Raw genomic sequence first — 14,738 nt, 5'->3', positions numbered from 1 at the left:
TGGGATTACAAGCATAAGCCACTGCAACTGGCCAAGAATAGTATTTTCAATAAATGGTGCTTAGACAACTGTTTAACTACATGCAAAAGAATGAATTTGGATCCTTACCTCTCATCATATACAAAAATAACTCAGAAGGGATCTAAGGCCTAAACTTAAGAGTTAAACTTCCCAGCACTTTGGGAGGCCAAGGTGGGTGGATCATCTGAGGTTGGGAGTTCGAGACCAGCCTGACCAACATGGAGAAACCCCGTCTCTACTAAAAATACAAAATTAGCTGGGCATGGTGGTGCATGCCTGTAGTCCCAGCTGCTCAGAAAGCTGAGGTAGGAGAATTGCTTGAACTTGGGAGGCGGAGGTTGCAGTGAGCCAAGATTGTGCAATTGCACTCTAGCCTGGGCAACAAGAGCAAAACTCCGTCTCAGAAAAAAAAAGAAAAAGAAAAAAGAGTTAAACCAATTGGGTCAGGTGTGGTGGCTCACGCCTGTTAATCCCAGCTACTTGGAGGTTGTTGGCATGAGAACTGCTTGAACCCAAGAGGCGGAGGTTGTAGTGAGCCAGATCGCACCACTGCACTCCAGCCTGGGTGACAGAACAAGACCCTGTCTCAAAAAAAAAAAAAAAAAAAAAAAAAAGCTAAACCTATAAAACTCTTAAAGAAAACATAAAATGTAAATCTTCAAGATATTGACTTATGCAGTGTTTTCTCAGATCTCTAACATCAAGCACAGGCAACCAAAGGAAAAAAAACCCCAGAAATTGGACACCGGCAAAGTTAAAAATTCTTTGTGTATCAAAGGACACCATCAAGAAAGTGATGTATCAGAATCATAGAAAATATTGCAAATCATATATTTGGGAAAGGTCTGGTATTCAGAATTCAGCAGGTATTTACTTATAGCTCAACAATACAAAGACAGATAGCTCAATTAAAAATGGGTAGAGGCTTTTGGGACATTTCCATGAAAAAAAGCCAAAAAAAAAAAAAAGCGGGGGGAGCAGAGGATTTATTTTTGTTTTTTTGGTAAAGACAGGATGTTGCTCTGTCACCCAGGCTGTAGTATAGTGGTGCTATCATAGCTTACTGTTACCTGAAACTCCTGGTCTCAAGTGATCCTCCCACCTTGGTAGTGCTGTACTGAGATTAGAGTGAGGCACTGTGCCTGGCCTCTTTTTTTTTTTTTTTTTTTTTTTTTTTTTTAAAGAGAGGGCATCTTGCTCTGTCACGCAGGCCAGAGCGCAGTGGTGTGATCATGGCTCACTGCAGCCTGGAACTCCTGGGCTCAAGTGATCCTCCTGCCTTAGCCTCCTAAACTGCTGGGACTACAGGTACATACCACCATGTTTGACTAATTAAAAAAAAATTTTGTGTTTGTCAATGGGATCTCACTATGTTGCCTAGGCTGGTCTCAGACTCCTGGCCTCAAGCAATCTTCCTGCCTTGGCCTCCCAAAGGGCTGGGATTACAAGTATAAGCCACCATTCCTGATCATAAATACAGGCAAATGATTTAAATGGACATTTCTACAAAGAAAATATATGAGCAGCCAGTAAGCACATGAGAAGATGCTCAACATCATTAATCATTAGGAAATGCAAATCAAAATCACAATGAGATACTACTTCATATCCCCTAGAATGGCCATAATAAAGAGACTGTCAATAACAAACATTGTTGATGTGAAGAAATTGGAACCCTTGTGCATTGCTAATGGGAATGTAAAAAGGTGCAGGCACTGTGTAAAACAGGTTCAAAGTTCTTCAAAAGTTAAACATAGAGTTGTCATATGATCCAGCAATTCCACTCCTAGGTATGTACTCAAGAATGAAAAACATGCATGCCCACACAAAGCTTGTACATGAATGTTTATTATTCCTCATAGCCCTGACCATTCATAGCCTCAGAATGGAAATTACTCAAATGTTCAACTGATGGATAAACAATGTGGCATATCCATACAGTAGAATATTATTCATGCGTAAAACAGAATGAAGTACTAACTTATGCTATAACATGATGAACCTTGAAAACATGTTAAATAACAGACGTTAGATCCGCAAGGGCTACACAGTGTGACCCTATTTATATGAAAGGTCAAGAAGAAGCACATTTGTAGAGATAGAAAGTAATAGTACTTGACAGGGACTAGGGAGGAAATAGGTCACTAGTCACTAGTAGGGCGTTTTTAGGTTGGTGACAACCTTGCAAATATGCTAGATGAGGCAGGAGAATAGGGTCTGGAGGCAGGGAACCTAAGGCCGTTTCATACAGACTTCTTAGAACCAAATTGAAAAGAAAACTCTAACTTTTCACAGCCTAAGTAACAAAAGGACCAGAGGCTACTCCCTTTGCAACGCCCCCACCTTTTCTGCTGGGCAGTTGGGAAACTGGCTGCTGGAAACCAATCAGACTGTTTGCCGGTCTGTCTTCGTTTGCAACTTTCTAACTTTACCTTAGCCTCTCTCACTGGTTGCAAAAAAAGGAGTGTGATCTTTGTATCCTCCACTTCAGTCTTTGATTAGTTGTTTTCCACAACTAATCAGACCAATTGAGGGCTACCACTTTATTTACATGAGGTGAGCATCAAGTGGCCAATAGAAAACCTCTAGGGAGGGCTGGGCGTGGTGGCTCAAGCCTGTAATCCCAGCACTTTGGGAGGCCGAGACGGGTGGATCACGAGGTCAGGAGATCGAGACCATCCTGGCTAACACGGTGAAACCCCGTCTCTACTAAAAATACAAAAAACTAGCCGGGCGAGGCGGCGGGCGCCTGTAGTCCCAGCTACTCGGGAGGCTGAGCCAGGAGAATGGCGTGAACCCGGCAGGCGGAGCTTGCAGTGAGCTGAGATCCGGCCACTGCACTCCAGCCTGGGTGACAGAGCGAGACTCTGTCTCAAAAAAAAAAAAAAAAGAAAGAAAGAAAGAAAGAAAACCTCTAGGGAGTACTCGGACCCGAGAAGATTCTGCATGCGGGCCCTTGAGTCGCTGCTCCTCCAGCTTCCACACTGTAGAGTATACTTTCATTTTCAATAAATTCCTGCTTTCCTTCTTTTGTTGCTTCATTCTTTCTTTGCTTTGCTGGGTGTTTTCTCCAATTCTTTGTTCAAAACGCCAAGAACCTGGACAACTTGCAGTCAAGACCCTCTACCGGTAACACTAAAGACCACTGAATTGTACACTTTATAATGGTGGACTTTATGGTATGTGAATTATCTCAATAAAAAACAAGAAACTTTTTTTTTTTTGAGAGGGAGTCTCACTCTGTCGCCCAGGCTGGAGTGCAGTGGGGCAATTTCGGCTCACTGCAAGCTCCGCCTCCCAGGTTCACGCCATTCTCCTGCCTCAGCCTCCCGAGTAGCTGGGACTACAGGCGCCCGCCACCACCATGCCCGGCTAATTTTTTGTATTTTTAGTAGAGATGGGGTTTCATCATGTTAGCCAGGATGGTCTTGATCTCCTGACCTCGTGATCCTCCCGCCTCAGCATCCCAAAGTGCTGGGATTACAGGCGTGAGCCACCGCGCGCGGCCAACAAAAAACTTTTATAAATAAAACTTACAAGTTCTTTTGGATATCGTCATGTAAGCACATCCAGATTATTAAAAGTGGCTATGTCGGCCGGGTGCGGTGGCTCATGCATGTGATCCCAGCACTTTGGCAGGCCCAAGCAGGCGGATAATAGGTCAGGAGATCGAGACCATCCTGGCTAACACAGTGAAACCCTGTCTCTACTAAAAATACAAATAATTAGCTGGGTGTGGTGGCGGACGACTGTAGTCCCAGCTACTTGGGAGACTGAGGCAGGAGAATCACTTGAACCCGGGAGGTGGAGGTTGCAGTGAGCTGAGATGGCACCCACTGCAGCCTGGGCGACAGAGTGAGACTCCATCAGAAAGAAGCGGGGGGGGAGAGAGAGAGAGAGAGAGAGAGAGAGAGAGAGAGAGGAAAGAAGAGGGAAGGAGAGAAAGGAAGAAAGGAAGAAAGGAAAAAAGAAAGGAAGAAAGGAAGAAAGAAAAGAAAAGAAAAGAAAGAAAGAAAGAAAGAAAGAAAGAAAGAAAGAAAGAAAGAAGAAAGAAAGAAAGAAAGAAAAAGTGGCTATGTCAAAAAGGGGAAAGTCATCTTAAAGACGGCTTCTTAGCATTCCATCTCTCCTCTCTGATACACTTTTCCTGCTTGTGGATCCTTGCCTTTTTCTTTTTCTTTTCTTTCTTTTTTTTTTTTTTGAGATGGAGTCTCGCTCTGTCGCTCAGGCTGGAGTGACCACTCATCATCATCACTTACAACGTCAAGTGATCCTCCCATCTCAGCCTCCCAAAGTGCTGGGATTACATGCACGAGCCATTGCACCCGGGAGATCCTTGCCTTTCATCCTTGGCTCTCTGGTACTCTCTTGGTTCTGCTCACAGCATTGGCCAGTAAAATTCTAGCCCTACTTCTGCATTATTCTGAATCTGAAGCCAACTTTCTGATTTTCTATTAGGTTGGTGCAAAACTAATTATTAGGCCAGACATGGTGGCTCACGCCTGTAATCCCAGCACTTTGGGAGGCCGAGGCAGGTGGATCACCTGAGGTCAGGAATTCGAGACCAGCCTGGCCAACGTGGTGAAACCCGGTCTCTACTAAAAATACAAAGAAATTAGCTAGGCATGGTGGCTCACACGCCTGTAATCCCAGCTATTTGGCAGGCTGCGGCAGGAGAACCCCTTGAACCTGGGAGGCGGAGGCTGCAGTGAGCCAAGATTGCACCACTGCACTCCAGCCCGAGCGACAAAGAGAGATTCTGTCTCCAAAAAAAAAAAAAAAAAAAAAGGCAGTTTTTGCCTTTTAAAAAAATTTATAAAATGTATTATATATAGCGGAAACTGCAATTACTTTTGCGCCAACCTAATAGCATTGAGCCAGCTTACCTTTCTTTGTTGTTACTACAGAAAATCTTTTATGGCTGAAGCTAGGGACAGTACAGGTTCAAATAAGGTTCCACCATCATTAGTGAAGTACTTCCTCTAACTTTTTGGTTCTAAATGGTAGAGTAAGAGCTATTTGGTTTTGTGAGTTCACAGTGCAATTACTGGTGTCCCACTAGCAAGCAATAATGTCAAAGAGAAAACAAAATCCACATTACATTCAACAGGAAAACATGAAGCCGAGTGCAGGTAAAAGGGAGGAATCACATTCCTGCTCTAAGTTTCAGCTTTCTGTAACAGTTGTTCATGATAACAAAGTATGTTGCTGAGATGGTGGCTTGTTTTCTGGAGTTTCTCTTAGGAATTTCTGACATTTCAGTAATAATTTCCAAATACAGTTTAGGGTTTTCCATAGTCTATTTATTTTAAAGACTGGAAGTTAAATAAGAAGTAACTGGGAAGGGTATCAAACCAGAGATAGGATCAAACTTTTGTCTTCCACAATAGGGAGAACTTTATTTAGAGAGGAGTGTGTGTCAATAATGGAGATCAGAGATAGAGAAGTAAGACGTGAAAACCCAGAGGCGGTAATAAAAAGGACACAGGCAGACAAGGTACTGCAAAAAGAAGATACCTCCTCGGAGACAGGGTTAGGGAGAAAGATAGGTGCTTAAATGTGGGTAAAGCGGCTCTGAAATGGGCAAGGAAGCCATAGGTGGCCGATATCAATACTAGTAGGTTCCCAGCTGACTTCATTTGGGATTTGACTAAACTCATGTTGCAATGTCCAGTTACATCCTCTTAGAGTGTCCCTTCTCTTTGATACTCATTTAGACTTTTAGGACCCTAAAGAGCTCATGCAAACTCACTAAGAATCAAAATGACACAAGCATTAATCTCACCCAAAAGGGTTCCGACATCTAATTTCAACAGAATATTTTCATTACTTTTTATAATTCTGCCTCTACTAAAGAATCACAGAATAGTACACTAATTCTATTTGTAAAAGAAAAGAACTGTTCTACATCTTCTGGTCTCATAATCTGACAAAGAAATGGGCTGGTCGGGCACGGTGGCTCACGTTATTTGACTGATTCTCTTAAAGTGAAAATTTCAAATAAATTTAGCATTGTAACTAGCCATTTTCTTGCTAGCACAGACCAAGTTTTACTCCACTAGGTGAAATTCTTCAAAAGTTCTTTACCTAGTTAATATTTTCAATCAGAATCACAAATACTCTGCTAGTTTGTTGGTAAAAAAGCAAGCTCAGTGTGAATTTTACTGTATTTCAAGAGTAAATAAAAACTGTCAAATCATTTGGAGTTGAGAAGCCTACTCGGGGTTGGAAGGACCCGTTGGTCACTTGGTCTAATCCATTTTTAAATGTGTGGATCAATGTGTGGATGTTTGGACTTCTAAACATCCCCTATTCCTAATAATTCACTTCCAAGCTTGTTTATTATTAGAGAACTAAGTTTCTTCCACAGAATGACTGGAAAACTTTTGCCCTATGGCTTCTGCCCTCTGGTCTAGTTCTGTGCTCCTATGGGACCACACAGAACAAGTCCACAGCCTCTATAATGTATTAGTTTTCCAGAGGCTAAAGATAGAAATCAATAATAGTTTTCTAATATCTATATTTGTCTAGTTGGCAAATAGCCTTAAAAATTATTTTAGGGAAACTAATGCACTTGTACGTTTACTTTCCAGATAGTGGGAGAACAATTTATCTAGGCCTGGATGATAAATTTTAACCATCATGAACTGCTACAGACAATTTGTTCCATGTGCCACAAAATTTAAAATAAGCTAAGTTTGCAAACACATCATGCTAAATAATTCAAATTTAAATTTTTATTATGACAATTGACATATTAAGTGAAAGAAATGACAGAAGTATTATAATAAAACATTTTGAAAGAAAAAGTTACACAATTAGGCCAATAGCTATAAAATGGCTTTAGGCCTGGTTTATAACACCAAGAGTTCTGATCAGACTGTAGTGAGACACTGAACATTTCATTAACAAAAATCTTGGCACCAGCCACAATATATTTTGGTTGTCACTTACAAGGAATATTGTATTTAAACAACTATGCACTGCAATTCTAACACACTAGGTGTTCATACACTGAAGTTAACCCCTGAAGCTTTAAGCTACCAAGAATTCCCATACTTTTAATGCACAATTTACTTTGTGTGTTACCAGAATTACATTTCCAGTTTTCTGATCTTCCCTGCCCCCCCGCCCCCACACACATGCAGTATATTATGTGACAGAGAGCACTCCAGCTTCTATTTGACTAACAGCACGGCCCTGATTACCTCAAGAGTTATATGCTAATCTTGGAGCTTCTGCTTTAAATCTCATCTTCTAGAAACCAAATAAAGCATTCTGAGAACCTATTCCAGGAATACATTTTTTAACGCATAGGAAAATAAAGCATTTCATATAAGCATGCTGGAAAATTCAAGAGACATTTTGATCAGACAGTCCCTGAATTCCAGCTATTACTTCAAATCAAAATTCTAAAAGATACCATTTACAAATTTTTATCTGGAATTTGTATTCTTCACATGGAAACTCATGATCCCCAGGCTTTCCTTCTGAATGAGGACAGCAAAAAACTGACGCTGGCAAAACATGAATATAGCTTTGATAGAAATTATGACACACTTAGATGAATTTAATTATTTTCAAGAATACACTTGTACTACAAAGGTGAGAAATTAGAATGGCAAAATTATGAGATGGGAAAAAGCACTGACATTTAAACGAAGCTGTGAATATACCATGGTAAAACGTGCCATGTAAAAGACTGTGCTAGAATCAGAAGTTCTACAAGATTTCAAAATACTTAGCAAATAAGGAGGGAACTGAAATTTGAATTTGACTTCCCTTGTTGCCACGCTTCAGCAGACAACTATTCCTGTGGAATTAAGTCCACTGAATAACCAAATAGAGCAATTCTGTTTTTTTCCTTCTTTTATATGAATAGATTAAAATCAAGCCTTGCTCTACCCCTATCTTAGCATAGGACATACCCTTTCCAAGTGTACACAAAACCTCATGGCAGGTTTGGGCAAGCTACAACAGATACCATCATCAAGAAGCTACTTTGAAAGAGAATAGAACACCAGACTAACATTGAGAATACCCTAGTTAGGAATCACAAAAATCATGCCCTATAAGAATATGCTGTTAACAGCCAAATCTGGGCTATTGTAGCTGTTCTGATCCTGAAAATCCATTTACTAATATAAGCTAGATCTGTGTGTGTGTGTGTGTGTGTGTGTCTGTGTAGACAATTTTCATGCAGTGACCTTAAAGCTTTGGAGACAGGGCTTGTTACTCTATTAATTTCAAGGCTTGTCCACATAGCAGTTGACATGCACCAATTCTGCTAAAGGGCAGGGGAATGAAAAAGACATGGCACAAATTTTTAAACAATTTTAGGTTTAATTACATAATGCACCTGTAGATGATCTAGCATAAACACAATTGTAAAAAAATCTACATCCTATTTTAGGGTATTTTCCCACCTCCCATCCCTTAAAAGCTGTACAGTTATTTAAAAAAAAAAAGGTGACTCTCAAGCAAAATAAACTTTTTTTTTGCAACATACAAAATAAGTTAAATGATTCAGAAGGTTTTGAGCCATGAAGTTCCCCAATAACTGTGTTCTGGCTGTTCATGAGCATGACATGCAAGCTGCTGGTCTATGACCAAAACTCAATAAATACAGATCAAATAAAACCGCAAAACACTTAAATTAGATTTCTTTAGAAACTGATGAAAGTCAAGAAAATATATACTTAGAATTAACAATTCCATTCTTAACTTACATCATCCAGTGGCAAAAAGCACAAGGCAAGTATTCAGTCCTTAGCAAACTTTCTAGCTTGTACCGGTTTGGACAAAAAAGGAAAAAAAAATTCCTTTAAAAATGTTTTTTCTCATTCAAAATATCCAAGAAATTTAATAAATTTCTACTCATCTATTGTTATGCCCTCTCATATAACTTACGTATAGGATAGTAATATTTTAAAGTTATTAAAATAAAAATAACATCTTCATTAACTGAAACCATTACAATGTGCCAGAATTGGGTTTACTGAATTTTCCAAAGTGGCATAAATATGAAATGAAAAAAAAAAATTGTGCTCAGGTGTCCAAAAGGAGGAAAAAAAGTCCACAAATGGGATCCTATTCTAATTGACTTCCAGGAGGGTTTGCATGAATGAATACAAAAAGTGGTGAGTGTATAAGCTAAAGTGGTTATATACTAAGCTCATTACATTTTGGCTTATGATTCCTTGCTTACATTGGGAATTACTCTGTTCAACATATTACAGTTACTTAGTAATTCTTGGCACTCAAAAGATGTTAAAAGATAATTTAAGTTGGAGCAAAATATTTTGAAAACAAATTAAGTGAACACATAGCAACTCAGTTTAAATACATTGATAGCAAAAGGCTTTGACCTTAAGGATTGGTATAAAAACGACACAAAAAAATCAGTTAACTTGCCACTTCCAAGGTAGGTTTACAGGTACATACTTTGGGAAAGGTAGATAAAATAGGAATGGATTTTAATCTAAGAAGATTCAATAATGGATATTAAGCAGAAGAGGGCTAGGTAGATTACAGCAGATATGCAGCCTTGGCATTCTCTGCTTCTTGGAGAATGAGGAAGGTATTTTGAGAACGTCAAACTTCAGGAGAAACTGTTGCCTAGATTTTCTGTAATTAAATGATATTTATAATATTTATATCTGTTGCAATGCAGCCATCTTCTTTCAATAGTTAATGATGGATTCATTTTTATTTCTTCTGGTACTTATCTGAAGTGTGTGCGTGTGCACACACACACAAATACACATGTACCATTTCACTCTGGGTCTCTGAATAGTTGTTCTATAGCTGTGAGGCATCACCTTGAATAATGGACCTGTTCCACTGTGTTAGTGAAGAGCGGAGTTCCTAGCTTTTTCTGAATGTTAAACTTGTAGATTCATTAGGTTCTTTACAGTTGTGTGGTAGAACTAGCGAATGGTTAACATCTCGTATGCCCACAAACAAGCTAAAATGGCATTCCTTGTGACAAAGGACATTCCATCAATCCCACTTAAAAACAGCTAACATTTCCTCATCATTTTGACTATTAAGTTAAACAAGTAAATGTCCACGTTTTTCTTAATGTATGTACTTTGCTCAAATATATATTATAGGATGCATTTCGTCAACCAAAAAGTAAAACTGGATATGTGTAACACCCTTTTAAAATTAATTTGTTTAAAAATTTTCAAAAGCTTCATTAGCATTTAAAGTTTTTGGTTCTTGGGCAGGTCACTTTTATATAAATTACCAGTAGACATGAATTTATTCTAAATGAAACTCTCCTTTATCCTCTGAATCTGTAACCTTGAACAATTGAAAAAAGGATGTCGAGGAAATACAACTTGATGTACATTCTTGAAAATATCTCTGCCATCATTTTGCAGTAATGTGCCAATGATGGAAAATGTTTTACGCTAAAACACTATTTTATCAGCACTGATGTACAAAACCAAAATGTTTTCAGTCTGAGTCCTTTTCACATATATTTCAGTTCAAAGTTTCTGCTTTGTGAAAAGCTGACTAGTTTTCAGACCTTTACAGAAATTGCAAACTGAATATACTGAATGTTAATCTACATCTCCCTTTAATACATTTGCTACAGTCTAGAGTTTGGGAGTCCAGTTTGAATTTCAAAAAGGGGGGATTAAATTATTAAAGGGCTCTACTACGTAGCAGCTATTGAGTCTAAATCCATGGTTAGTGCTCTAAAAAAGATCCAAGACTGTCTATCTAAACTCTAGATCAATTACTGCTTTCCTATACTTTCTGCAGTTCGTAGGGACTGTATTGTCTTTGTATACAGAACATTTCGTTTTCTGAATTTTTTTTTTAACTTCTTCAGAATACCTTCAGAGTGTACTTCAGTGATCATAAACTCTTTGAGGGACTGAATTCGAACTCCAAGCAGCAGAACTGTTTTTGCACTGCTCAAAATTTAATAATCAATAATCAATCTGCATAATAATTAGTTTTATCAACTGCCTGGATTACATTCTTGGTAGATGACCTATAGTTAATTGATTTAATCAAAATATAAGATGAGAAGGGGTACATTCACTATCAAGTTGACAAAACACTTATTCAAGTTTGGTAAACATCAGGCAGCACAAGTGGTCTCTAAACCCATGTCAGTGGGACATTTACAAATGGAATACTCAGTCTTTGCAATGGTAAAAATTACCTTAGGCTTTCTACAGTAGAAGAGTAAAAATAACTCCTTATTTCACATTAGGCATCCTGTTAAAATTATCTACCAATTTAATACTACTTCTGATCACTTGGCTTAACTGAGGAATAGAACTAATAGGTGGAAGGAGGAGCTGGTGTGTCCAGAGGTAGAGACAGGGCACATGGGAGAGTTTCCACACAATAGTGGCTTTACCCAGCTGCAGGACTAAAATGGTGGGGTGAGACTGGGTGGCAGGAAAGGGCACCTGTACATTCAAACCACTTACCTTGCACTGGTAGAAATCTTTATATTGCTGGCCTGTTTTAGATAGTTTAAAAGGTTAATTCTTAGCTGACTTGCAAATAAATAAAACAAACCTAGCTGGAAAGGAGACTGTAAGTGAATGCAGCTCCTTCCACAGTCCTGCTTTACTGTCTGTGAATGTAAGCCCTTCCCTCCCTTCCAGTGGAACACTGTCTCAAAATAAAAATCACAACTTACTTGGAACCACATGCTACTGGTGCATCCTATTTTTAGGCTGCTTTCATTATTTTATTTTTTATACAGATACATACACATTGCTAGAATCAAAGCAAAAATATTAATGGGCAGGTACTACAGAACTAAAGTGAAACAAAACAAAACAACGAACAACTGAAAAACAATAGCTATAAACTTTCAAGGCCAAAAGATAGGATTTAAGGGCAATAGCTGTTGAAGAAGGAAAAGGAGTATAAAGTTCCTAGAGAGGTATTTATAATGCAAATCTAATGCCAGCTTTTTAGTAATAAAAAAGAGAAGTGCTTTACTATATACTGACTAGCACATAATATTTAATTTGGAAAGAAAAATTAATGACGTTCCTTGGGCCAGCAGCAGATATGGTGTGTCCATTGCCGGCAACAGACACAACACTGGAACAGAAAAACCCAAATCCCAGGGCAAAAGTATTCACAGAAGTAATGGTTGAAGGTTTCAGGATTTAACAGGCTAGGTTTAATCACAAGTGCTACACTCTGTACAATGTTATGGCTCTGCCTGAAGTTTTACAGCTATAACAGAAACTAAATAAGACAAAGTTCATATTTTAGTGTCAATTACATGTTAGGTATTTAGTTAGTTACAAACCCTTTTTTTTGAAACAAAGGGCTTTTCTTTAAAGTGTTGAGATGTTTGAAATGGATGTCATGCCTATTAATTACATCGGCAGTTCTCATTCAACTCTATGTTGGTTGTATGACTATTAAAGAATTTTAATAGAAGTCTAACGGCCAAAGGCCAAAACTACATTCAAACTCTGCTAATATATCCAGGCAGATAGGAAATTCCAACACACACGCATATGCACACGCACACACACACACACACACACACATACACATATGCACACACGCTAAAACTCAAACTAAAAACCTCCCAAAGGAACTGCTTTGTTTGTAGACTTCAATTTGAAGTAGATACTAAGGGCAAGAATAGACCAGTTAAAATTCACCTGAAAATCTCTTCCCAGTCTTCAAATGTGCTAAAATATCACTGTCAGCTTAGCATCTCTTCATGTATGTTATATATAGATGTATTTTTTCAAAATGATATTTCAGATATTTAAACATCAAGTGGCCAGAAGACAAGAGTTATACTATTGGCAAAGTTTACGGTCCACCCAGGCCTTAAGAAAGACCACATCCATTTCACTAATAACTCTCCATCAGACATAATATATTTGAGGCCACCTTATTACCACTGCATAAAGCTATTTAAAAAAATGTGTTGCTAGCACAGTCTGGTTGGCAAAGCTTCATTATACATTTTACTGTACAAATGCTTTTCAGATGATTTTATTTTTTTAAAAACAAGAAACTCTGCTATAACAGACATTTAGGTTAATTATGATGGTACTTTCACTGTCTCTTCTTTATTAAGTGTGGTTATCTCCAATAGTAAACAAGTTGATTTCACAAAGGCTGTTACTAAATGACTTATGTATGATGTTATCTACAATTCTCAAACTGTAACAGTACAGACTTGAACTTTTAAATTGTCTGTAAATCATCATCTATGCCATGAATGTTTAAATATAATATATATTTAATATGAAAAAGCTAAAGCACAAGTGCTTTCTCCCACCCCTAAATTCTGTTTTGGGCCCTCACAGATTCGGAATGCATTCTCATCCACCCTTTTTCACAAAGTCAGGAGAGCTCAGGAAATATAAAGTCAAAAATATACAAATCTTTGTTGTTATTATAATAAGATTTTTTTCCATGAATGAAATTACCAAGGACCATGAACCTGGAAAAAGAAAATCAAAAGGAATTTACAGCAATTATTTGTCTTCAGAGTTCAAAACTGGTCACTTCACAGAAAGACTTCAGGATTTGTTGAAATTTTTCTTCTAAAAAGTCATTCTGTAGTGGAGTTTTCTAGGAAAAATTAAACAGCTTTTAATAACTGGCCCGCTGGTGTGAGAGCTACCGTGGAATAAATTAGCACAAAAATGGAAAAAAAGTCTTATAACTGTTCACTGTTACAGACATAATCAACAAGGTCAGTCACTCTCAAAAGCTCATCTTCCTCCTCTTCTGGTGCTCCTGCCTCCTGCCCACCACTTGTCCCATTGGAGGCTAGGCTTGCACTGGCTGTGCTGTTGTCCTTGGGGGTCTGAGACTTCTCAGTAGGCTTGCCAATCAAGTTCTCAATGGCTTTGCCAGGACTCTGTCCATTGGTTGAAGGTAAGTCCACTAAGCTATAGTCCAATGGGCTCCCCACTTTGCCTACATTTTCAAAGTCCTCTTCCTCATCACTTTCTATCCGGTAGGGCTTCTTGGTGCTCTCTTGTTCTGAGGGCAGGACCCTAGGCTGGCTGTCATGGGCAGGCTGATTTGCATCTCCATGAGCATTGTCACAACTCTCCTCTTCATCCGTTTCAATCCGGTGTAGCCGTTTGCGGGATGGTTTGCCTTCCTCTTCCTCCTCCTCCTCATCTGCTTCTGAATACTCATCTGTGCTTCGGCCCCGCTTTCGAACTGACCGCTTTGATTCTTTAGCTAGCTCGTCATCTTCAGAGTTCTTGGACAAATAGCTCTCTAGAATAAACAGCACATTTAAGCCATTGGCATGGGTAACCATAAACGAATTTAATTCTCCTTTTCCTCCCCATATTCACCACGTCCTTTCAGAATTGCTTGTACATAAAAATGTCCTTTCGATAATTGGCCTGATTTCTCTCTTCTCAGTCCCACAACAGTGCCCAAAATGATTCATGGTATACTTTATTTATGATTTTAGAGAATATTTTCTTTTTTTTTTTTTTTTGAGACCAAGTCTCGCACTGTCGCCCAGGCTAGAGTACAATGGCATGATCTTGGCTCACTATAACCTCCACCTCCCAGGTTCAAGCCATTCTCCTGCCTCAGCCTCCCAAGTAGCTGGGATTACAGGTGCCTGCCACCACACCAGGCTATCTTTTTTTATTTTTAGTAGAGACGGGGGTTTCACTATGTTAGCCAGGCTGGTCTCGAACTCCTGACTTTGTGATCCATCTGCC

General features: G+C 38.8%; 1 protein-coding gene across 2 annotated transcripts in view; it reads right to left on the bottom strand.

The window, feature by feature from the left end:
* Window positions 1-6,736: 6,736 nt before the first annotated feature.
* Window positions 6,737-14,738, bottom strand: part of RSF1 (remodeling and spacing factor 1) — a 167,764-nt gene continuing 159,762 nt past the window's right edge. For both annotated transcript variants that reach the window (XM_010365781.2, XM_010365782.2), the window contains exon 16: window positions 6,737-14,277. In XM_010365781.2, coding sequence (XP_010364083.2) covers window positions 13,703-14,277 — 575 coding nt within the window. In that variant the 3' untranslated portion in view covers window positions 6,737-13,702. The remainder of the gene's footprint in view (window positions 14,278-14,738) is intronic.

Source organism: Rhinopithecus roxellana, chromosome 15 (genome assembly GCF_007565055.1).
Source record: "Rhinopithecus roxellana isolate Shanxi Qingling chromosome 15, ASM756505v1, whole genome shotgun sequence".
NCBI lineage: Eukaryota > Metazoa > Chordata > Mammalia > Primates > Cercopithecidae > Rhinopithecus > Rhinopithecus roxellana.
This window is presented reverse-complemented; position numbering and strand designations above follow the sequence as displayed.